Raw genomic sequence first — 24,438 nt, 5'->3', positions numbered from 1 at the left:
TAAATATCACATCCTGGAATTCCCTACGAGGCAAAAAAAAAAGTACCATAAAACAGAATAACTCTTTAACGTGTATGTTGTTGTATCTCCACATCATCCAGGAGCGAATAAAAGCCAGATTGTAAAGTAATTATAATCTCTTGAAAGGCAGCCAGCCACACAGACTGCATCTATCCGTCTTCATTAATTTGTGTACAGTTCTTATAACTGAACAAACTTTCTGAGGACGTTTACATGGAAAACTCAAGGACGGCCCCAAAACTTTTATTTGTAAGAAGAAAAAAAAAGTTTGTCTTCCAGTAGTGGTTAAGAAGACGCCCTGGATTGCCCATATGTTCTTTTAAGAGCTATGACGGATATGAGCAGCACTTATTCTCATAGCTGCAGTATGAGAACTTGCTGAGCATTTTTTTTTTTTTTTTTTAAGGCTTGAAATGCTCTTGGCTGAGTTTCACTTTTCCTTGCAGACTTGAGTAGTCTGTGACTCTGGCCCTTCTTTCTCAGTCAACTTTAAACATGTGCTCCAGCAGGGTTTGCTCTCTTGAGCTGTGTGCACACTGTTGTGGCCTCAATGGATTGTTTTTGCACAGCAGTTAGAGAGAGAACACTGCGAACGCGCAACCTGCGTTGTACGGCGTCTGTAGCACAATAGCTCAAGGGCAATATTCTAATTTTTGTTATTTTTTTGCGAGATTTTTGTGGACTTTTTTTGGAAAACAATATACTACGTTTCCTCTGGTTTAAATGGGTGACGCCATTACAGTGAAGAAAAAGCATCTTCAAAAGCCTATATTTAGGTAAGTTGCTTTTGCTTTTTAAGTGTTTGCTGCTTTGGTGAAACTTTTTGGTTGTTGTTTTTTTTTTTTACAATAGTTGTTTTTGAGAGCTGTATACACAGAGGGCGCTGGTAACGGAGCAGAATCTAAGGGGTGAATCATGAGGTTTGACAGCGAGATAAAGCTTTACAGTTTGTGGGGAAGAGAAGACATTGGTGTTTTTATTAATTTTTTATTTTTTTTTATCTGCTTGAAAACTAGATTTACTTCTGCTCTTATGAGAGTGTGGCATGAAGAGCGTCGCCCAAAGTTTCTTAATACTCTTTGATCACTGCAGCCCGTGGATGCTTTTGTTACTAAACTATGTTGCTGGCATGTGCTGCGTCTTTTAATGAGTTACATTTCCAGAAGTGAACGCAGAGTGCAAGCTTATATTAAAAGTTTTCAGATGCTCAGCTCGCATTAGAGAATAGCTCAGCTTCAGCTCTGCATCCCTTATGATGGAGTTTTATGATTGGAATGAAGGGGAATGTGTATGTTTTATAAGGCATACTTGTTTTCATGGCTTTGCCACTTTATATATAAAGTGTTGCGCAGTCATATGAATGTGATACGCTTTCATCTGGAAGGATGTCCATCATGGGCCGGGTCTGGCCATGCTTTGTATTTATTTGCCATAATAAGTTGACATGTACTGCAATGTTGTGACGGCTCAACTGCTATACAGCAAGAAGAATATCCGAGCTGTCGCAAAGGGAGGGTTCACATCACGTTTTATGCCTACTTAGAAAAAAAATAAAAAATAAAATGCAGCACGCCATGTCGAGTAAAAAAGTATACGTTTTTTATTGTTGTTTTTTTACAATGATGATGGCTCTATGATGAACGGATGCCACCGTATGACATCAGTTTGATGCATCCATGTAACATATACGTTAAACGGATGGGAAAAACGTGATTTGAACCCACCCAAAATGGGGCGCTTTGCTAACTGGAGTAAATTTGAGCGGATGGGGGTGGTTTTGAAACTTTTTGCAGTGTAAATGTATTTCTATTGTGTAATATACTTACAGTATATTTAATTCAGATGCCAAACTCTCTCTCTCTCTTAAATAAGCTATATGCAAACGTAGGGTTATATGGATGTGCATAAAATCAGTCAGTACAGGCCATGTAATGCATGACTGTTCAGATTCATATACATTTTTCAAATGACGCTTTAATTTTTTTAAATAATTGGGGTGTGGATGTGGTGACTGGAGCTCTTGTGTCAGTGAAAAGTGAGGTAACGCTCTAGAGAATGCTTATGAGGCTTTGAAAACCTTGCGCTACCTTTCACATGATTTGCACAACTATTTGCAAGAATTTGACTCTAGCGCCCAGTAGCCGACTCTTTCTGAATGTTATAATCTTTCACAATGATGCCAGAAATCAGAGTTAGGGCTCATGCACACGAACGTATTTTCTTTCCATGTACGTTCCGTTTTTTTTTCTGCATGTGCGGAATGTCCGTATTTCCGTTCCGCAAAAAAATTAAAACATGTCCTATTATTGTCCGCATTACGGACAAGGATAGTGCAGTTCTATGAAAGGCCAGCTGTTCCGTTCTGCAAAATACGGAATGCACACGGATGTCATCCGTATTTTTTGCGGACTGCAAAATACATACGGTCGTGTGCATGAGCCCTTATTGAGTAGTAAGTTAATATTTTTGCAAATATCTCTATTTAAGGCTACATGCACACGAACGTTGTTTGTTTTTGTGTCCATTCTGTTTTTATTTGCGGATAGGATGTGGACCTATTCATTTCAATGGCTCCGCAAAGAATGCGGACAGCACACCATGTGCTGTCTGCATCAGTATGTCCGTTCTGTAGCCCCGCAAAAAAAAAAATAGAACATGTCCTATTCTTGTCCGTTTTAGGCATTGTTAAAATGGATCCGCAAAAAAAACGGATGGCATGTGGATGTCATCCGTTTTTTTTTTTTTTTTTTGCGGATCCGTAATTTGTGGACCGCAAAGCACATACGGTCGTGTGCATGTAGCCTAAATCACATGGAAGAAAAGAGTTTTTTTTCTAAACTGATTAGAGAATATACAGGTGTGGAGAAGAAAGTGAACATAAGGGATATTTTGGAAATGGAAGTAAATGTTTAGTGACTGCTCCACATTAAATTAGATAAACTAGTTACTGTGGTAACACATACATACAGTATATACTATAATACTGTTCAGGCTCCTTCACACATGCTCAAAAAAAGGCATTTTAAAACATCAACAGATTTTTTTAATGTAACAGTCTGTAACACTATTGTGTTGTATGGCATTTTTTATGGTATTTTGTAAACATTGTCTTTTTTGGCACATACTTTATTTGTGCTGTTTTCAAAGATCGTGCACATAGTTACATAGTTGATAAGGTTGAAAAAAGACACGGCTCCGTTAAATCCAACCTTTAATCCTATCGTGTTGATCTAGTGGAATACAAAAAAGTCCCTTTTGCCCACAAACCAGTTACTCCATATTAGGTGAAAAATTCCTTGTTGGCTCAAAAAATCTGCAGTCAGAATAAACCCCTGGATCAACGTCCCATCTCATTACATCTAGTAACCAGAACGGTTTTCAAGGTTACAGGTCTAGATATAAAAAGGTTCATTAGATAGATCTCTGCATTGCCCATTCATATATTTGTACACTTAGTGTTAGCGGTTTTTTATATGTCTAATCTGTGATGTATCAAAAGTAAGATTATGAAAATCCCTTTCACTTAGATATCCCCTAAGCCTTCCTTTTTCCAAACTGAATAACTCCAAGTCTGATAACCTTAGTATTGCAGTTCATCCATTCTCTTAATTATCTTGGTTGCCCTCCTCTGCACCCACTGCAGTTGTCTTTCTTAGGCTAGTTTAGTCTCCGGCAGAGAACAGCCTGCCATGGATCTGTGCATCACCATAGCCGGATGTTACCGCAATGCCTGCCAACCCCATTGACTATAATGAGATCTGGGGGAGATCCTTGCACTACCCACAAATTTGCTGGGATTCGGGATGGTGGGCATTGCAGTAACATCCAGCTATGCCGGATGCAGAGAGCTCCAGCAGCAGGCTGTTCTCTGCTGATACAGCCTGCTGGAGACCTCTAACGCAACCGTGAAGGGAGCCTAATACACAGGTACTCAGGTTCCCAAAAGTTTACTTCATGTGTTCTGACCATTGATTTGTATAGAGGCAAAAGCCATTTGTAATGTGAAAAACAACACTAAAAAGGTTATCAATGTCTAGATATCACAATTTAACACAATTGATTTTTAAACACAGGTTAAGAAACCAGGGTTTCTCAACTCCGGTCCTCGGGACCCACCTACCGGTCATGTTTTCAGGATTTCCTTAGTATTGAGCAGGTGATATAATTAGTGTCCATGCCTCAGGACTTACCACAGGTATTCATTCTGTGGGATATTCTCAAATCCTGACCTGTAGGTGGGTCTCGAGAACCGGAGTTCAGAAACCCTGTATTAAGGTCTATAAAAGCACACACCACAAAATGCCACTAAAGACGCTATACCCAGAGCATGCTACATTTTTTATTTAAAAAAAAAGAGCAACATAACTTTAAATAGTCAACAAAACACCATAAACAGAGACACTCTTCATGGATACTGTTTATACATTGAACTCCATAGTTTTTTACACTGTACCCCTAGGCCCCCTACCATTTAGCACTGCACCTATGCAGATTATTTTCAGCAGAATTGCATCAGGAAAACAGAACACTGACAGCTACAGTACAAAGATATATCAAATCTTTGGGCACAGAATGTTTGGCCTTAAAGGGGTTGCCCAAGAATACATAATTTCTAATAGGTGTTAACACCCTGTCTCCCCTACTAAGCGTCCTCTACTAAAAGAACATGCTTACCTGCCCCACGGTGCTGCGGTCCTCTGTGCTGGATCCTGCATCTCCATCTTCTAGTCTGGGGCTTGCTTCCTGGCATGGTCACCTGATCCTCTTCAGCTAACCGTTGGCTTCAGCAGTAACATGTCTCTTGTGGACACATCACTGCTGAAGCCAGTGGTTGGCTGAAGAGGATCAGATAGCTGTGTCCATGCCAGGGAGGAATAAAACAAACCCTATAATGGAAAATGGAGATGCAGGAACCAGCATGGAGGACTGGAGTGGTGGGGAGCAGATAAGTATGATCCTTTCAATAGGTGAGGCAGGCTGCCGGCACCAGTTAGAAATTATGCATTCCAGGACAACCTCATTATAGGCTATGGACATCCTTAGGAGCAGTTTATTTAATTATTATACTGTTAGACTTTATTAAAAATGTTCAACCATTGTTCTTCTACGGACTTCAGGTTTTCGCTGACTCTACAGACTGTTCTTCTCCCTTCTCACAAATATCCAACAGAGAGCTGCTCTGATGGCTTAATCTGTAGCCCTTTTCCTATGATAGCTCATAATTACTCATTTATGCTGAATTATATTAAAAAAAATGAGTTTAGCTTATTAAATGAGTGTTTATGAGCTGTCGGGAGAAAAGAGATAAGGTCTAGAGTTTGAGCTGACAGAGCAGCTCGCTCACTGAGAAGCGGAAAGAACAGTCTGCAGCGTCAGTGAAAACTTGAAGGCTGTAGAGCACAAACCGTTAAAGATTTTTAATAAAGACCAATTGAAAAAAGATTTTTAGCCCAAAATAAGTACAATGCAATAATAAATATAAAAATGCACCCAAAGGTGTGAGGATGACATTGTGGTAAAAGGTGGGCACATAGGGGCACATTCACTAAGACCGGCGTCTAAAGCCCTAAGCTGGCAGTGGAACCTCTGAAGTTATGAAGAGCCGCCGGCCTCTCCATAACTTCAGCGCATCCAACGCCAGTTCTAAATATAAGACAGCTCGGAAGCTAAAACAGGCGTATAAAATGGTAATTTCAGATTAGTAAAATGATTAGTAAATGACCCCTATACTTTATGCAAAACAGTCTAAAATAAAATATTAGTACAAAATGTTGTTTTATTCTTATGAAGACCCCTTTTCTGCTTTTTCTCATGGTCCTGTGTATTGCATTTCTGTGCTGGATTATTAGCTCTGTCTACGTACTGTATATACTGTACTATGCTATACTGGTTTACAATAAAATATGGGTCAGGGATAGACTTTTTGGGTTGCATTAAACAGATTATCTCAAAAATACATGTCCTATTAAGACATGGGGGTTGATTCCCCCTCCTGAGCTCAGCTGCACTTGCTCTGGTGAATATTTGATTACCCTCATTTAACATTAGATTTCCTCTTCTGGAAGAATGTATAGCTGACGGCAAGTTCCCCTAGTGATGGTGAGAGAAGTCATGATCTAAAAAGTGGTTGCCTGTCAGATATATATCATTAATGATATTTTATGATCTGTCCATCAAACTTGTCATAAAAGTCAGGTCAGTGTCAGTAGACGTTTGGATGCTGGTATCCTGCCCGAACCTGAAGAATGAGATCATCTTCAAAATCTCTACCATAGAGGAGCTATGGCCACTTTTTCATAAATAATGGCAGACGGGACCTCCTCGGTCTCTAGATTGCTGGCGTTCCTTCCTGCTGCTTTACCCGCAATGATCTGACTTTTATAAAACCTTTGACGTTTGTCATGAAAGCCTTTCATCAATGCCTTTAATGTTCCATAGCGAGCATTTAAAGATGCAGTACGGCCAATTTGACTCTTGTTTTAAACTAAACAGTTCACTTGTAATGGCTTTTCTGGCATAGATGATATGCGATTCTCAGAGGCTTAGAAAATAAGTGCTTCTAAGGTCACCACTAAGGTAAGTGTTTATACTGCACTACCACGAAAATCTTTATATACAGTGAGGACAGACTACACAGACACATTATCATTGTACGCAAAACTGCACGGTGCATATTTCTTCGGTCTTTGCTACTGTATCATCATTGGGAAATAAAAGAGCATTAATCTACTGGTCACCATTAAAGGGATGGTCTGATTTAGAAAACCCATTGTCAAATACTCCATTAGGGCATTCTCTCTTTCAGAGGGTCTCTCATTCAGGACCTCCATGAATAAGGACCTTTCACCTATCTTGACATGGCTGTTTTAGTAACTACTTGTATTCCCTATGTAATGACAATTCTGGAGCATCTTTTCATCTAACTCTTCCTTTTATTATAACTGCTAGAAGTTATTCATTGCCGGGTCCAACTGGGTGTTACCAGTTGGAGGTGTGTCCCTGCACAGTCTGACACTGGCACCGACACTGCAGAGACACTCCCCAACTCGTAACACCTATCTGGGCCCTTATTACAGACTACTGGCAACTCATTCATAGACTTCTGGTAGGAATAACAGAGGAATGGCACAACATAGTATTACAGTTAGGTCCATATATATTTGGACAGAGACAACATTTTTATAATTTTTGTTCTGTACATTACCACAATGGATTTTGAACAAAACAATTCAGATGCAGTTTAAGTTCAGACTTTCAGCTTTAATCCCGTAAGTTGAACAAAATGATTGCATAAAAATTTGAGGAACTAAAGCATTTTTTAAACTCAATCCCTTCATTTCGGGGGGTTAAAAGTAATTGGACAAATGAAATAATTGTAAATAATATGTTAATTTCTAATAATTGGTTGAAAACCCTTTGTTGGCAGTGACTGCCTGAAGTCTTGAACTCATGGACATCACCTGACGCTGTGTTTCCTCCTTTTTAATCCTCTGCCAGGTCTTTACTGCAGCGGTTTTCAGTTGCTCTTTGTTTGTGGGCCTTTCTGTCTGAAGTTTAGTCTTTAACAAGTGAAATGCTCTATTGTGTTCAGATCCGGTGACTGACTCGGCCATTAAAGCATATTCCACTTCTTTGCTTTAATAGACTCCTGGGTTGCTTTGGCTTTATGTTTTGGGCCATTGTCCATCTGTATTATGAAACACGACCAATCAGTTTGGCTGCATTTGAGCACACAGTATGTCTCTGACAACCCCAGAAATCATCCGGCTGCTTCTGTCCTGTGTCACATCATCACTATAAACACTAGGGACCCAGTGCCACTGGCAGCCATGCATGCCCAAGCCATCACACTGCCTCCGCTGTGTTTTACAGATGATGTGGTATGCTTTGGATCATGAGCCGTACCATGCCCTCGCCATACTTTTTTCTTTCCATCATTCTGGTAGAGGTTGATCTTGGTTTCATCTGTCCAAAGAATGTTCTTCCAGAAGTGTGCTGGTTTTTTAAGATATTTTTTTTTAGCAAAGTTCAATCTAGCCTTCTTGTTCTTGAGGCTTCTGAGTGGCTTGCACCGTGCAGTGAGCCCTCTGTATTTACTTTCATGCAGTCTTCTCTTTATGGTAGATTTGGATATTGATACGTCTATATCCTGGAGAGTGTTGTTCACTTGTTTGGCTGTTGTGAGGGGGTTTCTCTTCACCATGGTAATTATTCTGTAATCATCCATCACTGTTATCTTCTGTGGGCGTCCAGGTTTTTTTGCATTGTTGAGGTCACCAGTGCTTTCTTTCTTTCTAAAGGTGTACTAAACTGTAGACTTTGCCACTCCTAATAGTGTAGCAATTTCTCGGATGGGTTTTTTCTGTTTTCGCAGATGAAGGAAGGCTTGTTTCACCTGCATGGAGAGCTCCTTTGACCGCATGTTTACTTCTCAGCAACATCAACTCCAGGCCTTTTATGTGCTTAATTGAGAATTAAATAATGTAATAAAGTAATTGCCCACACCTGCCCATGAAACAGACTTTGAGTCAATTGTCCAATTACTTTTGGCAACATGTAAAAGAACTGTAACTCCTAAACCCTTTGTCTAATTTTAATGTAGATACCCTCACATGAAAGCTAAAAGTCTGGACTTTATGTCCATGTCCATTATATAACTATAACTTGAATATGTTTTAGTAAACAGGTAATAAAAACCAAATTTGTGTCAGTGTCCAAATATATATGGACCTAAATGTATATGAAAAGATACTGCAGAATTGTTATTACATGGGGAATGCAAGTAGTTACTAAAATAGACATGTCAGGAGAGGGAACGACTCCTCTTTAATTAGCTGGAGCTTTCTCTCCCTAGAGTTTGTGCATTACATGGGCATTGCATTGATTTCAGTAGGCACAGTGTAATGCTGCATTTACCCTGTAGTGGCGTTACAGGGGAATTAAACACTTTCTTCTAGCTGATTGCTGAGAATCCCAACAGCACGACATCGCTATCATCTATCTGTAAACTGCTCTAATAAAATGGGATTTCTCAGAGAACCCTTTAAAGGGAACCTGTCACGTTGCATTTTTAAGGTGGCAGGTTCCCTTTAAGTTCTATAAACTTTTTTCAGTTTGTTTTCAATGTTACATTTTCTGTCTGTAACGATCTATTATTCATCAATTTATTCTATATTTATGGCATTTAAGACACATGCATCACTGCTATGTTAGTTTCTAAAGCGATGTGTGACCTAAATTATTAATAGTATAGTACATTCACCTTAGTTATATATTCAATGAAGCCTTTATCTAAACACATCTCTTCACGCACCGGCATTGCACATTGTAGTCTAGGTTACAGTCCGACATGAAGCACTTTGGCAGTAATACAGGCTTTATATGGACAGCAGAGATATATATCACTCCTTAGCTCCAACTGACAGGCCACCATGTCACAGTTGCGTTATTGCGTTGCCTGTCATATAAATGATTATTTATGTGGAGACAGAAGTTTTATCTTCAATTACGTTGAATACTCGCAAGTTTCGCAACATGAAATTCCTTAAAGTAAAGCTTTGATTTGGATCTACGTCAAGAGTTCACAAACACAATTCTGTTTCTGAAAATACTGCTTTTGAAACTGGGATCTGATAATAAGCCTAATGCTCCTCAAAAACACCTGATGGTTTGGAGAACATAAGATTATGACAGTCTGTATTCTGCTGAAGGCCGCAAGGTTATTACCAGTTTTATTCAAGCAATCCTAGGATTAGGGCTCATGCACACGACCGTGGTTTTGATCCGCATCCGATATGCATTTTTTGGCAGATTCGATGCAAACCCATTCACTTCAATGAGGTCACAAAAAATGCGGACAGCACATGTCTGTTCCATGGCCCCGCCAAAAATAAAACATGTCCTATTCTTGTCTGTTTTGTGGGGAAGGATAGGACATTTCTGAGGGAGTTAAAAAAATTGCGACAATGGCGGGATCCGTGTTTTGCAGAATGCAAAAACAGCTACAGCCGTGTATATGAGCCCTTAGAGACAGCACTCGCATGAGTATGTGCAGTGGCCGGGTTTTGGGTGGCCCCAACGCTACGCTGAGTCCCCCGGATACCGTCGAGGTGTCACCATGTGTTGCTGCTTTCCAGAAGGGAATTAAGTCCAGAGAGTCAGGGTCTGCAGTAACCGATGTGCTTCTTTACTGGAGGAATTCAGGTGCAAAACAATACAGGCGAGTAATAGGGCTGGTTTCTCCACTCTCCTCCCTGGCAGAAGAAGGGTTGGATGCTGAGGAAAGTCCTGAGCTAGCTGTCCCTCTCTTTCTCAGAAGGCTGGTACCCTGGTCAAAGGCTGCTGATCCAGGGTCTGTCACAGAGTATTCCTGACTCAGCGTCTTCTGATCACTGAGTAGTCTCCTCTTCTATGCACTGTTCCCTAACTGCAGCACACTAGGGGCTCTGACTGCTCTCCATATATACCATTTCTAGCTAGACTGGAACCTTTTGGTGGGAGGGGTGGAGTGGAGAAACTCAGCACAAACAGATACATTGTAACACTTTCCGTCTCTCATAGACTTACATTAGAGCTTCAATGATACTCAATGGCAATGACACAGCAGTTTTTCCAGACAAATACAAGTTTCCAGACATAACAACAGAGCTAAACCAGAAATTCAAAAGGTCAGTCTGTCTGGTTTTGGTGGTAAACAAGTCTGGCTTCTTACCTCCAAAATATTCTCTTCTTTAAACCCTATGTCAGCAGTGGCAAATTACCAGCTTCTTATTCAAAGTCCCAAAAGTCTCTCAGTATTCATTAACCGTTTTCACAGAGCCTTGGAAACACAGTGCAAATGAACAGAATATATATCACAACATTGCAATCATATGCATGCAAGTGCTATCTCTTATCGTATATTCTGGAATTGCTTAATAGACTGAAGGCACAAAGCATTTTGAGATGGGCAGCAATACAGAGAGACAGCGCTATGTCTGTAGTGTACTTAAAGTTTGATTTGAAAAAGGGAGCCAACTTATTAACATTGAAGGGGTTGTCTCTCTTCAGCAAATGGCATTTATTATGTAGAAAAAGTTAATAAAAGCCACTTACTTATGTATTGTGATTGTCTATGGTATATTGCCTCCTTTGCTGGCTGGATTCATTTTTCTATCACATTATACCCTGCAATCTATCAGTGGTGGTCGTGCTTGCACACTATAGGAAAAAGCACCGGCCTCTCTGGTGGCCAGGACTGTGGGAGCACTCATAGGCTGGTGCTTTTTTTCTATAGTCTGCAAGCACTGCCACCACTGATGGATTACAAGGTACGACATTAAAGGGATTCTGTCACCTCCCCTAACCCAAAAAACGATTTTAAAGCAGCCATGAAGCACAGCTTACCTTGATTAGGCTGTGCTCTTTTATCTTGTAATCCGTCCAGCAGTTTCTGCAAAAAACGACTTTTATTGATATGCAAATGAGTCCTGAATGTGCCCAGAGGGGCGTTTTGTTCCTCTTAGAGAGCCCAGTACCGCCCCTCTTACAGTGCCCAGCCCGCCTTCCTTGCACTGTCTAACCGCCCCCAGCCTGCCACAGCCTCTCCTCCCCCCTCCCTCACGCCGAACGAACTCTCGCACAGGCGCAGTACCCACTGAGGGCTGCGCCTGTGCGATCAGCAGGAGACTGAGGGCAGGAGCTTCATCCTCGTCACTGGGCATGCGCCGAGCCCAGTGACGTCCGATGCTCGCTCTTCCCTGCTGACTGAGGGAAGAGCGAGCATCGGGGGAGGAGAGGCTGTGGCAGGCTGGGGGCGGTTAGACAGTACAAGGAAGGCGGGCTGGGCACTGTAAGAGGGGCGGTACTGGGCTCTCTAAGAGGAACAAAACGCCCCTCTGGGCACCTTCAGGACACATTGCCTTATCAATAAAAGTCGTTTTTTGCAGAAACTGCTGGACGGATCACAAGATAAAAGAGCACAGCCTAATCAAGGTAAGCTGTGCTTCATGGCTGCTTTAAAATCGTTTTTTGGGTTAGGGGAGGTGACAGAATCCCTTTAAACAAAGTTTGGAGCGAATCGACTACAGATCTAGGATCCGAAGCTCGATTCGCTCAACACGACTTACAATCTAAAAAAGGTTAGCGAAAAACAGAGTAGGAGACAAGAGCTTCTACCTCTATCACGAAGTTGCATGATTGGGTACAGATTGTACTATACAAAGTTATTTGTGCACTGTGACGTGGTAGTAAGCTTTTGGAAACATACAGACAACTGCTTTGAGAAAACAGGGTTGTCATTTTCCTCCTCTCACACAGAGGAAAGGGAACTTTGCTGCAGCGCATCATGATCTAAAGTTTGGACCTGGACCTGGTCGTTCCCTAATTAGGACTTGATATCTTGTTTCCCGAAGAGGTTTTCCACAAATGCATCGGTAGTAGTTCGTGTTGAGCGAATCGAAGTAGAATGTGGGAGGACATCGGAGTACCTGGAGGAAACCCACGCAAGCCCAAGGAGAATATACAAACTCCATGAAGATATTTTCCTTGGTTGGATTCAAACCTAGGACCCCAGTGCTGCAAGGCACCAGTGCTAACCACTGAGCCACCAAGCATCACACGACTCTATGGGAGTGACTTTGTTGATCCTCCTCTTACTAAAGTCAATCACAGCAAATCATTTATGCTGTGAAATCAGAGCAACATAAAACAGTAGCAGGGGATATAACAGTTTAGAGTATGTGCAATTCATAGAAAATGTTGTTACAACTCATATGGGCGCTATAATGAGCGCTATTAGAGGTTGTCACCCAGCATTTATCACCCATGTAGGAGATCACAAGATACAAATTCATGGACTACGAGAATATTTTATACAAGAGGACAACAAAGGCTACTTTCACACCAGCGTTTTTGTTGGATCAGTCATGGATCAGCAAAAACGCTTCCATCATGATAATACAACCGTCTGCATCCGTTATGAACGGATCCAGTTGTATTATCTCTAAAATAGCCATGACGGATCCGTCTCTAAAACCATTGTAAGACAGTGGGGGACGGATCCGTTTCCTATTGTGTCAGAGAAAACGGATCCGTCCCCATTGACTTACATTATGTGTGAGGACGGATCCATCTTGCTTCGCACCACATTGCGGACAGAAAAACGCTGCGGACACAACCAAATGCACTACGTTTCATCCAGCACAGTTTTGTCCCCATTGACAATGAATGGGGACAAAACGGTTGCATTCCCCCCCGCGCTATTGAGATCCTATGATGGATCTCAATAGTGGAAAGGGAAAGCGCAGATGTGAAAGTAGCCTTGTTTCCAGATTTAGATCACAGTCTAGAAATACATGCAAGGTAGAACCTGTCCCCTCTGCTGACAAGCCTGTTTTAGTAATTACCATTGACTTATATAGTATAGCTGCCTCACATCTGGTGGCATTAGAGGCCGAGCTCATTTGCACTTCTTCCCAGAATTCCAGAGGAGCATGTAGGGCCTATAAGTCTCCTCATGACAATAAGGTGCTCTCCATAATGAGAAGAGATACAGTATCCCCCCAAAATAGTATTTCCCATTTGATGACAATTCTGGAGAATCTATTTTTTAAAATCCATGTTGTGCCATTCTGTTGTTATTTCTTCTAGAAGTGATGAATTCCTTACAGTTTCCAGTGACGGTCCAGATGGGAGTTACTAGTTGGGGGGGGGGGGGCGGGGGGGTCCCTGCACAATCTGATATTAACCAATCAGTACTGCCAGTGTCAGATTGTGCAAGGACACACCCTCAACTGGTAACACCCATCTGGACCTTCATTCCTAACTTCTAGCAGGAATAATAAAAGAATGGCACATGACATGAGGGATGCTACAGAATTGTTTATTACAAGGGGGCACAAGGAGTTGCTATAATAGATATGTCAGGAGACGTGACAGGTCCTCTTTAAGTATTTTCGAGACTCTGCAGGGGAAACCCGATAAACAGAGCAGCGACACAAACATCTGCATTTCATATAAATGGAAGCGATAACTCCGTGTGCTCTGAAACCTCCTCACGGACATTGAATGCTTGAATGAAATCCACACATTCAATTTACTACTCGAGTGTTTATTTCTAAATAACAAACATAGTTAATCTTTGGCAAAGTAGGAGGATTTCTTTCTCAAGACGTGTCTTAGATGTTACAGAGCATCAACTGCTCATCTTACTTGAAACCAGCACATACTGTAATGCAGTGATGACTGATTGTAGATTTCTTTCAATCAATTGTGTGTAGGACAGCACTATATAGATATAAGGGTTAGGGCTCATTCAGACGGCCGTATATTGCTTTCCACATCTGATCCGCAATTTTGCGGATTAGATGCGGACCCATTTACTTCTATGGGGCTTCCGCATCTTCTCTTCCATTCCATGGCCCTGCAAAACAAATAAAACATCCTATGCTTGTCAGTAAAAATCAGGACGTGGTCCCATTGAAGTCTATGGGTCTGCAAAAATGCGTAATGCAATCAGTTTTTTGCGGACAGGCGGAACTGTCCGCAAAAAAACGGATCTGCATTTTTGCGGACAGCAAAAAACATACTGCTGTCTGAATGAGCCCTTACAAACATACAAAACAGAGGGATACACTTAGAGCTGAAGGAATTATTTTTGATGGCAAAAATAAATCATTCTGACGTGTTATTCTTGCCATCAAAGGTACCAGAACTCTCGACGGGCATGTGCCATTGAAAAAGGATCCGGCACTGCTGTCATGGCTCCAATCTTAATTGATGGGAGCAAAGAGAATACAGGAAGTTTAAGAAGCGCTGTCCCCGAGGTGAAGAAGTTACATGTAGTAGAAAACTTTTTGTTTATTTTTAGTGAAAAAGACAACACGTTTCGAGATCAAAACAATCTCTTCATCAGTTCCTAGGCCATTGATGTGTAAGCATGGCTTTTTATACCCTTATGGCCAGGGGCGGACTGGGAAGTTAAAGTGACCCCGGATGCCAAGAATGCATGGGCTTGTTGGGATGTAGAAAGGTCAGGTGTTAACCAAGGATAACAGGGCACAAAAAAATCGTATATATCCTGTCCTCAGATAGCAGCTGGCTAGAGAAGCGAGTGTGTGCACTGACAAAGCCTGCTGCAATGGCTGCTCGGGACACTGGAGGCAGGAATTGATTCTACAGCGCAGATGCCAAACACTAGTTGAGGAGTCTGTTCAGTAGAAAACAGGACAGGAGTGCGCAATGTCGGCAGGACGGGGTTACCTATAGAGCCATTTTCACTGATGTCATATAAAGGTGCCAGAGCTACAAAAGCAATGCACAGGCACTAAACAGCTAAACTAAAAACCAGCAGAAAAAAAAGAATACGGGTGAAAGTAAATGAAGGCAACAAGAGCAGGGACAGAAATACAGTGAGTAAACTAAACTGGCCAACCTCTTTTAGGGACAGTAGTAGCCATTACAAAGGGAGAGTGCAGAAATATACAAAACAGTGTAAAGTAACACATATAGTGGATATAAAAAGTCTACACACCCCTGTTAAAATGTCAGGTTTCTGTGATGTAAAAAAATGCAACAAAGATACAGTAAATAATTTGGGTATGAGTCTATCAGCATGGCACATTTTGACTTGGCAAGATTTGCCCACTCTTCTTTGCAAATCTGTCAGATTGCGAGGGCATCTCCTGTGCACAGCCGTCTTCAGATCACCCCACAGATTTTCAATCGGATTCAGGTCTGGGCCATTCCAAAACTTGAATCTTCTTCTGGTGAAGCCATTCCTTTGTTGATTTGGATGTATGCTTTGGGTCGTTGTGATGCTGAAAGATGAAGTTCCTCTTCATGTTCAGCTTTCTAACAGAAGCCTGAAGTTTTTGTGCCAATATTGACTGGTATTTAGAACTGTTCATAACTCCCTCTATCTTAACTCAGGCCCCAGTTCCAGCTGAAGAAAAACAGCCCCTTGGCATGATGCTGCCACCACCATGCTTCACTGTGGGTATGGTGTTCTTTTGGTGATGTGAAGTGTTGTTTTTGCCCCAAACATATCTTTTGGAATTATGGCCAAAAAGTTCAACCTTGGTTTCATCAGACCATAACACCTTTTCCCACAAGCTTTTGGGAGACTTCAGATGTGTTTTTGCAAAATGTAACCTGGCTTGGATGTTTTTCTTGGTAAGAAAAGGCTTTCGTCTTGCCACTTTACCCCTATAGCCCAGACATATGAAGAATACGGGACATTGTTGCCACATGTACCACACAGCCAGTACTTGCCAGATATTCCTGCAGCTCCTTTAATGTTACTGTAGGGTTCTTCGTAGCCTCCCAGACCAGTTTTCTTCTCGTCTTTTCATAAATTTTGGAGGGACGTCCAGTTCTTGGTAATGTCACTGTTGTGCCATATTTTCTCCACTTGATGATGACTGTCTTCACTGTCTTCCATGGTATATCTAATGCCTTGGAAATTCTTTTGTACCCTTCTCCTGACTGATACAATAAGATCCCTCTGATGCTTTGGAAGATCTCTGTGGACCATGGCTTTTGCTGTGGGATGCGACTAAGAAAATTTCAGGAAAGACCAACTAGAGCAGCTGAACTTTATTTGGGGTTAATCAGAGGCACTTTAAATGATGGCGGGTGTATGCTGAATGTGATTGCTTAATTCAGAACACAGCTGCAGCTGTTTTCTTCCCTCCACCTAAAAGATTTCAGTTTGTTTTTTAATTGAGTTGTACAGTTTATAGGTCACATTAAAGGTGGAAAAAGTTCTGAAATGATTTATCTTTGTCTCATTTTTTTACAGCACAGAAACCTGACATTTTAACAGGGGTGTGTAGACTTTTTATATCCACTGCATATGCCTGTTGTGGACTTCACTTCATTGTGGTTGGGCTGATAAGCTTCAGGTCCCCTGTTATATTTAAGATAGAGGAAATACTGACTGAACAAGAGAAAATAGTGCTGGGCATTGTAGTGCCACATTTGTGAGCAAAGAGAAAAGAGAATTCTTGAGAGCGAGAAATCCCTGGTTAATCCTGGCTGAAATCTTAGCAGTTCATTTGGTACAATGTCTCTGAAGAAACGTATCTACTACAATGCTATAAATACATATTCATCTTAACCAACTCCATTTTCCTTAAAATATTGCTCTCAGCTCTGCGGACACATTCTGTGGTGTACAGGATTAAAGAAAATATTATCTTTACTTTTGAGAGCAGTAATTGCAGGAAGATGCAGCGGGGACCTGTTCTGCTATGTAATTTCTGCTCCATCATTAACTTTTATGGGCAGATGTTTAGAGCTGTACTTAACCAAACAAAGCATGCCAATTATAGCAAGATTCACATGGTGCGCTCGAAGGCTCACTCTGCCGAAATCTTGATTTGTGCCTATGTCGTCGGTACTTATGAATATTGTTTATTGGCAATCATACTCATTCATGCACAACAAGTGTAATCTGAATAAGAACCTTACGAAATGATCATGACCATTATTTTATCCCGAGTTCACCAGAAGGTTAAGAGATGCTAATGTTGTTGGGAGATGTATAGTTCTTTTCCGAATTTTCTATGTGATTTACAGAAGTATTTTTTGTTAAAAGCTATAAATGAGGGTTAGATTTCAGCTTTAGCTCAGGAATTGAAATAATGGAGCCCCAGATTATTCTGAAATCCCATAGCTATGGGAGGAAAATGTATTTTTTTGCCTCTGACGTCTGTTCTGTTGTGTTTAGAATACTGTCCCTCTCTCAATCATACAGGAACACTGTAGAAAATATGTACTTTGCAGTGAAATAATTTGGTGAAAAAAATGGATTTATTAAACTGAATTATGAGAGGTTTCTTTATCAACTAAGTCAAAATGAACTGTAGTAACCAGTGCCAGGCAGCTGTTGCCAAGGCAAATGAGTTCACGGTACGCATCAAAAGAGGCACAGATGCACATGATGAGAACACTGTTCTACTGCTTTATAAATCACTAGTCAGACCACACATTGAATATTGGGGGAGATTTACTAATCCTATAGATGGTGTAAACTCAGACAGGCCGTCTAGACCTGCACCAGATTTATCACTGTGGTTCAGGCTGGATGATAAATTTGGTGCACTCTATACTAAGTATTGGTTGGCTTAGTTTGAGAGAATTGTGCTGCAATGTTGGAGCTAAATGTTGCATATTAGGCCACACACACCTATTTCTACAGAGGCACACCTTTTTCCGTTAAGTCATGCCCATTTGTTAGCTTGGTGCAGAGAACTAGATGCACCAAAAATGCACCAGATTGCAACGAGTTGCTACAAATTCTGGCGTAGTTTATAACAGTGCCTAGGTGCACCTACATTAGTAAATGTCTTGAGCGCCAGTGTGCAAAAAAGATTTAGCAGAGCAGGTTTAGAGGTGGATAAATAAAATAATAAAGTAAATGGATGGACAACAGTACACAGATAGATTTTACAAATTGAAGTTATTTCGTTTGTAGAGATAAGGATTATAATGAGTGCAAATATATGAAAGGAGAGTACAGAGATCTCTATAATGATCCAGCAGGCTTGTCACCTTGACAAGGGCAATCCAATATGTAGAACCCCAGTCCTAGAGGCACTACAATATTGTATATAGTTTTGTGTTATGTATTTTTTGTATTAAATGGCCATTACTGCTAGTAAGTATGTGGATGGCAATGGTTGGTAAGGAACGGGTCAAACCATCCTGTCCCTCCCCTCTTGGTAAGGGTGGGATGGCCCTGCTTCCTGCCAGGAGGAGAAGGTCCAGAGCAACCCACGCTTGAGCTCCTGCTCCTAAAGAGGATTCTTCAGAGAGATCATAGATATAAAGCCTCAAGTAAGTCCTTCAGAAGACAGACAGCAGAGTGAAAAGCTACAACCAGCATTAGAGACACTGCTGTGAGGTGAGGAACTACAGCTAAGACACCCTTCACCCAATCTACTACTAGGCCAATACAATACAAGTGCTAAACTGCCGCCATCTAACCTGCCTCCATAGTCCTTACTGGTGTCAGAAGATTGCACTTAGAATCAGCTTCTATTGAATGCATTTGAAATTCTGTGTTGCACTTAGTAAAAAGGGCTTTTATACATTTAATTATGGCTTCATTCTTCAATATTACAGTTCCACTGTACAGACCCCCCCTAGGGAGCAATAGCTGGAGGAAGTACACAGTGATACATTTGATCAGGGCCACTACCACTCCCATCCTCTGCACCGGCTCCTCAGGGGCTCGCTGCAAATGCATCTAGAGCAGGGATGCTCAATCTGCGGCCCTCCAGCTGTTGCAGAACTACAATGCTGGAAGCTGTAGTTTTGCAACAGCTGGAGGGCCGCAGGTTGAGCATCCCTGTTCTAGAGGGAAGAAGGTGTCACCATCATCCTAAATGTGCTACTTTACAGCAAGAGATGTGAGACTATGGAGCTCTTCATGTGAATTTGTCAAAGTTGATTCACTGAGAGGTTTTGAAGGGGTCTGAATGCCTTTCTTGAAAGTAATAATGTTACACATTTTCCGTAGCAGATTACTCAAAATGAGTTGTTGATCCGAGGATTTATTCTAATTTCCATATTTGGAGACAGGTCAAATTTTATTCCTAAAATAAATAAAATTGGCATCTACTTGGGCTGTTATGCCTTCATCTGGATCAACCTTCTAAGTTCATAGGTTAAACCAGATTGCCTTGTGTCTTTTTTTCGACCTTAAGAACTATGTTACTGTGTCACTAAGGTAGTAAAATATTTTCTCCTTTGTTGGCTGCCGACTTACAATCAGCTAAAGTGTAAATGCAAAGAGCAAAAGTCATAGATATCTTGATTGAGGATATATCTCTCACATCTGGCCAAGTCACTAATATGAGACATGTAAGAAAACACATCAGGTTTACGCCCCGGCACAGCAGTGGACATTTTTGAATGTTCCAGGGTCAGAGTTTATAAATGCAAAGAAGTTTGTCAATACAATCTACTGCAACAATGGTGCAGTGATATAAATAAATGGAAGACCTAAAATGCTCTTAAAATTGCTGATAGGTCTCTATGAATCTCATGTTTGCTTACATATGTGCCCTGCCTTTTGGATTCTACAACAAACAGTTTTGGTTTTGCCCAAGAACATTTTGAATCCATGTGGAAACCATATGTTGGTTGTATTAGGTGAGTGTAATCAGTAACAGATGTCTTACTGACAACTCATGCTGTGAGGAGGATCACAAAGGAGCACGGATTACTTTTGAATATTTACAAGTATCTACAAATATTTCATTCCAAATACAAGTGTATAAAAACACTTCAAAATTCCAGAAAACACAAATAAGCAGCACAATTATCATTTTTGTGGTGTAGTAGTGGAATGTTTGGTTCCTTGCTAATGTAATCTGTAGAGAATGTTACAAAATTTACTATGTAAAACTAATTCACAAGGTGGAGAATGGATTATAGTTTGATTGCTACAAATTGTGCAATTACATGGTGCCCGTTCAAGTGCTCCAGACATTCATATGTCCTAATAAGCTCTAGTACAACACTGGACTGGGGTTGTTCTAATGTGGCAACCCCTGAAAACGTACCTGAAATAAAAATAAATAAATAAATTGTGATCTTCTTCTTTGTACAATCGTAATCAAGTGAAGGAGCAGGTCTTTTTTGGGGCTTCCCTAATGTCTCTTGCAGTCATATTATTCCCTGTTTCAGCTGCACGGATGGATGCATTTCTCTCACAAGCAGGGGATGTTATCCTTCTCTGAAATCTGCCAGTACTGACATCCTTTCCATTACTTCCAACTATGTTTGTTTTCAGCTCCAAAATTCACAAAACAGATAAGGAGAGGGAAATCACACTTACAGACACACAGGAGTCTCCTATAATCTTCAAAAGCAGCGTAGAAGCAGTTCTGTTATCAGGCTCACAATCTCAGCTAGCTCTGACATGCCCCTAATTCCTCTCTACCATTTTCCGTGTCTCTGTTATACTATTCTCTATTAAATTGTGTGAAAGTACAGTGATTCTTTAAGTTAAATTACTTTGCAAATATATAGTTTTTCTGAACTGGTCAGTTGTATCAAATATTAGAGTCCATATCTGTACAAATATGAACTGAGGCAGCTCTTCCGATCCTCTATTCTACAATGATTTACAATCTGAAATAATACAGGAATCCACTCCACCAGTCATTGCACATGCTGTCCTATTTACTGGCAGTGTATTAGAGAGCAGGAGTTGAGAAGATTGATATATAGATTTATGTTATATATATATATATAAAAATATTTAGCATAGCTACAAACCGGATTCCAAAAAAGTTGGGACACTATACAAATCGTGAATAAATACTGAATGCAATGATGTGGAGGTGCCAACTTCTAATATTTTATTCAGAATAGAACATAAATCACGGAACAAAAGTTTAAACTGAGAAAATGTACCATTTTAAGGGAAAAATATGTTGAATCAGAATTTCATGGTGTCAACAAATCCCACAAAAGTTGGGACAAGGCCATTTTCACCACTGTGTGGCATCTCCCCTTCTTCTTACAACACTCAACAGACGTCTGGGGACCGAGGAGACCAGTTTCTCAAGTTTAGAAATAGGAATGCTCTCCCATTCTTGTCTAATACAGGCCTCTAACTGTTCAATCGTCTTGGGCCTTCTTTGTTGCACCTTCCTCTTTATGATGCGCCAAATGTTCTCTATAGGTGAAAGATCTGGACTGCAGACTGGCCATTTCAGTACCCGGATCCTTCTCCTACGCAGCCATGATGTTGTGATTGATGCAGAATGTGGTCTGGCATTATCTTGTTGAAAAATGCAGGGTCTTCCCTAAAGGGGAGACGTCTGGATGGGAGCATATGTTCTTCTAGAACCTGAATATATTTTTCTGCATTGATGGTACCTTTCCAGACATGCAAGCTGCCCATGCCACACGCACTCATGCAACCCCATACCATCAGAGATGCAGGCTTCTGAACTGAGCGTTGATAACAACTTGGGTTGTCCTTGTCCTCTTTGGTCCAGATGACATGGCGTCCCAGATTTCCAAAAAGAACTTCGAATCGTGACTCGTCTGACCACAGAACAGTCTTCCATTTTTCCACACTCCATTTTAAATGATCCCTGGCCCAGTGAAAACGCCTGAGCTTGTGGATCTTGCTTAGAAATGGCTTCTTCTTTGCACTGTAGAGTTTCAGCTGGCAACGGCGGATGGCACGGTGGATTGTGTTCACTGACAATGGTTTCTGGAAGTATTCCTGAGCCCATTCTGTGATTTCCTTTACAGTAGCATTCCTGTTTGTGGTGCAGTGTCGTTTAAGGGCCCGGAGATCACGGGCATCCAGTATGGTTTTCTGGCCTTGACCCTTACGCACAGAGATTGTTCCAGATTCTCTGAATCTTCGGATGATGTTATGCACAGTTGATGATGATAGATGCAAAGTCTTTGCAATTTTTTTTCGGTGGGTAACACCTTTCTGATATTGCTCCACTATCTTTCTGCGCAACATTGTGGGAATTGGTGATCCTCTACCCATCTTGGCTTCTGAGAGACACTGCCACTCTGAGAAGCTCTTTTTATACCCAATCATGTTGCCAATTGACCTAATTAGTGTTAATTGGTCTTCCAGCTCTTCATTATGCTCAAATTTACTTTTTCCAGCCTCTTATTGCTACTTGTCCCAACTTTTTGGGGATTTGTTGACACCGTGAAAATTTGAATCAACGTATTTTTCCTTTAAAATGATACATTTACTCGGATTAAACGTTTGATCTGTTATCTACGTTCTATTACAAATAAAATATTGACATTTGCTATCTCCACATCATTGCATTCAGTTTTTATTCACAATTTGTTTAGTGTCCCAACTTTTTTGGAATCCGGTTTGTATGATAATCATACAGCACTTGTTGCTAGTATATTCTGACAGTGGTATTGTGTACTGCTACTAACACAATCTCAACACCGCTACGTAGTACACAAATATCAAATATTATCATGGATAGTGACAAAGGGTAAAGAAGGACTAATATATAACCACTGTGAGAATTTGAGACTCTGGTAACTTCCACAATCACCACCACAAGTCCTTAAGTTACCAACAACTAGTTTGAAAAAAACCACTGGGAGTAATCTATCAAACAGAAATATGCCTAAATAAGACGTATTACTGGCCCTTTGTGCCGCAGTTTGGCCGGGGCCTCTTCATAACTTCGGCAGATCCTCTGCCAGCTATGGGGCTTTATTAAGACCAGTGTCTAAAATATCGGTCTTAATAAATGACCCCCACAATTCCCCCCCAAAAATTAAGGCATTACTTTACTACTTTACTAGCGTAAACCGACACCTGAACATAGTTTAAAGAGGTCCTGTAGCCTCTCCTGATAAGTCTGTGGGGCAGCATGGTGGGTCAGTGGTTAGCACTAGGGGCCTGGGTTTAACTCATCTAGGGACAACATCTGCAGTGACTTTGTACGTTCTCCCCATGTTTGCGTGGGTTTCCTTTGGGAATATATGGGTGAAATTCTGATTCAACATATTTTTCCCTTAAAATGGTACATTTTTTCAGTTTAAACTTTTGTTCTGTGATTTATGTTCTATTCTGAATAAAATATTAGAAGTTTGCACCTCCACATCATTGCATTCAGTTTTTATTCACGATTTGTATAGTGTCCCAACTTTTTTGGAATCCGGTTTGTATTTTTTTTGGGTGAAACTAGTATTGTGACCTGATTAGGTGTAAACTTGTGCTACCAAGCGTTGAGAGTTGAGACTGTTTTGCTATCTGAACACAATACCGCTGTCGTATCATGCTAGCAGCACTACTAGGTGCTATATGGTCGTTAGTTAAAAATCTGACAGCGCCTTCCTCCAAATCTTCCTACTGAGAACTCATGCATGATTCGCTAAGCTGAGCAGATGTGTGGGAAGGGATAGAGAGTGACAGCTGTCGGCAGAACAAGCAGTCTTAGGCTTCTTTCACACATGTGGCAGAGGAATCCAGCAGCCTGTATTGGCAGAGAACAGCTTGTTGGAGCTCTCCGGATCTGGCATAGCTCTTGCCCACCAGATCCCATAGACTATAATGGGATCTGTCGGGATTCTGGCCATTCCGCAGCATTTACGCCGGGGTTCGGACAGACAAATATCGCTGCATGCAATAGTTTTTGTGCTGCCAAATCCTGGCATAAATATCAGGGGTATAAAAGGAGAAAGAAGGTTTGAGGGTTAGTCGGATCTGATGGAAAGTACTCCACTTGGTCTGAAAAACTTGAGGCGCCAGGGGTTTATAGGTGTAGTGTGGAGGAGAAAGAGTAGGTAGATAGGCTGCTCGGGGTTTGTCAAGCAGACTAGTGCATCTGCTTGTGTAGGATAATTGGGGTTGAAGAAAGTGGGGGGACCGGTGGGTATGGGTAACCCCTCGAATCTGCCTATTTCCGGAAA

The 24,438-nt window shown here is 41.1% G+C and overlaps 1 protein-coding gene across 1 annotated transcript in view; it reads left to right on the top strand.

Moving 5' to 3' along the window:
* Nucleotides 1-417: 417 nt before the first annotated feature.
* The window catches only part of PDE1A (phosphodiesterase 1A), a 386,882-nt gene continuing 362,861 nt past the window's right edge, over nucleotides 418-24,438 (top strand). Inside the window, exon 1 of the mRNA XM_044303311.1 lies at nucleotides 418-797. Coding sequence (XP_044159246.1) covers nucleotides 745-797 — 53 coding nt within the window. The 5' untranslated portion in view covers nucleotides 418-744. The remainder of the gene's footprint in view (nucleotides 798-24,438) is intronic.

Source organism: Bufo gargarizans, chromosome 8 (genome assembly GCF_014858855.1).
Source record: "Bufo gargarizans isolate SCDJY-AF-19 chromosome 8, ASM1485885v1, whole genome shotgun sequence".
NCBI lineage: Eukaryota > Metazoa > Chordata > Amphibia > Anura > Bufonidae > Bufo > Bufo gargarizans.
Note: the sequence above shows the minus strand (reverse complement) of the source record. Positions and strands in the feature narration are given on the sequence as shown.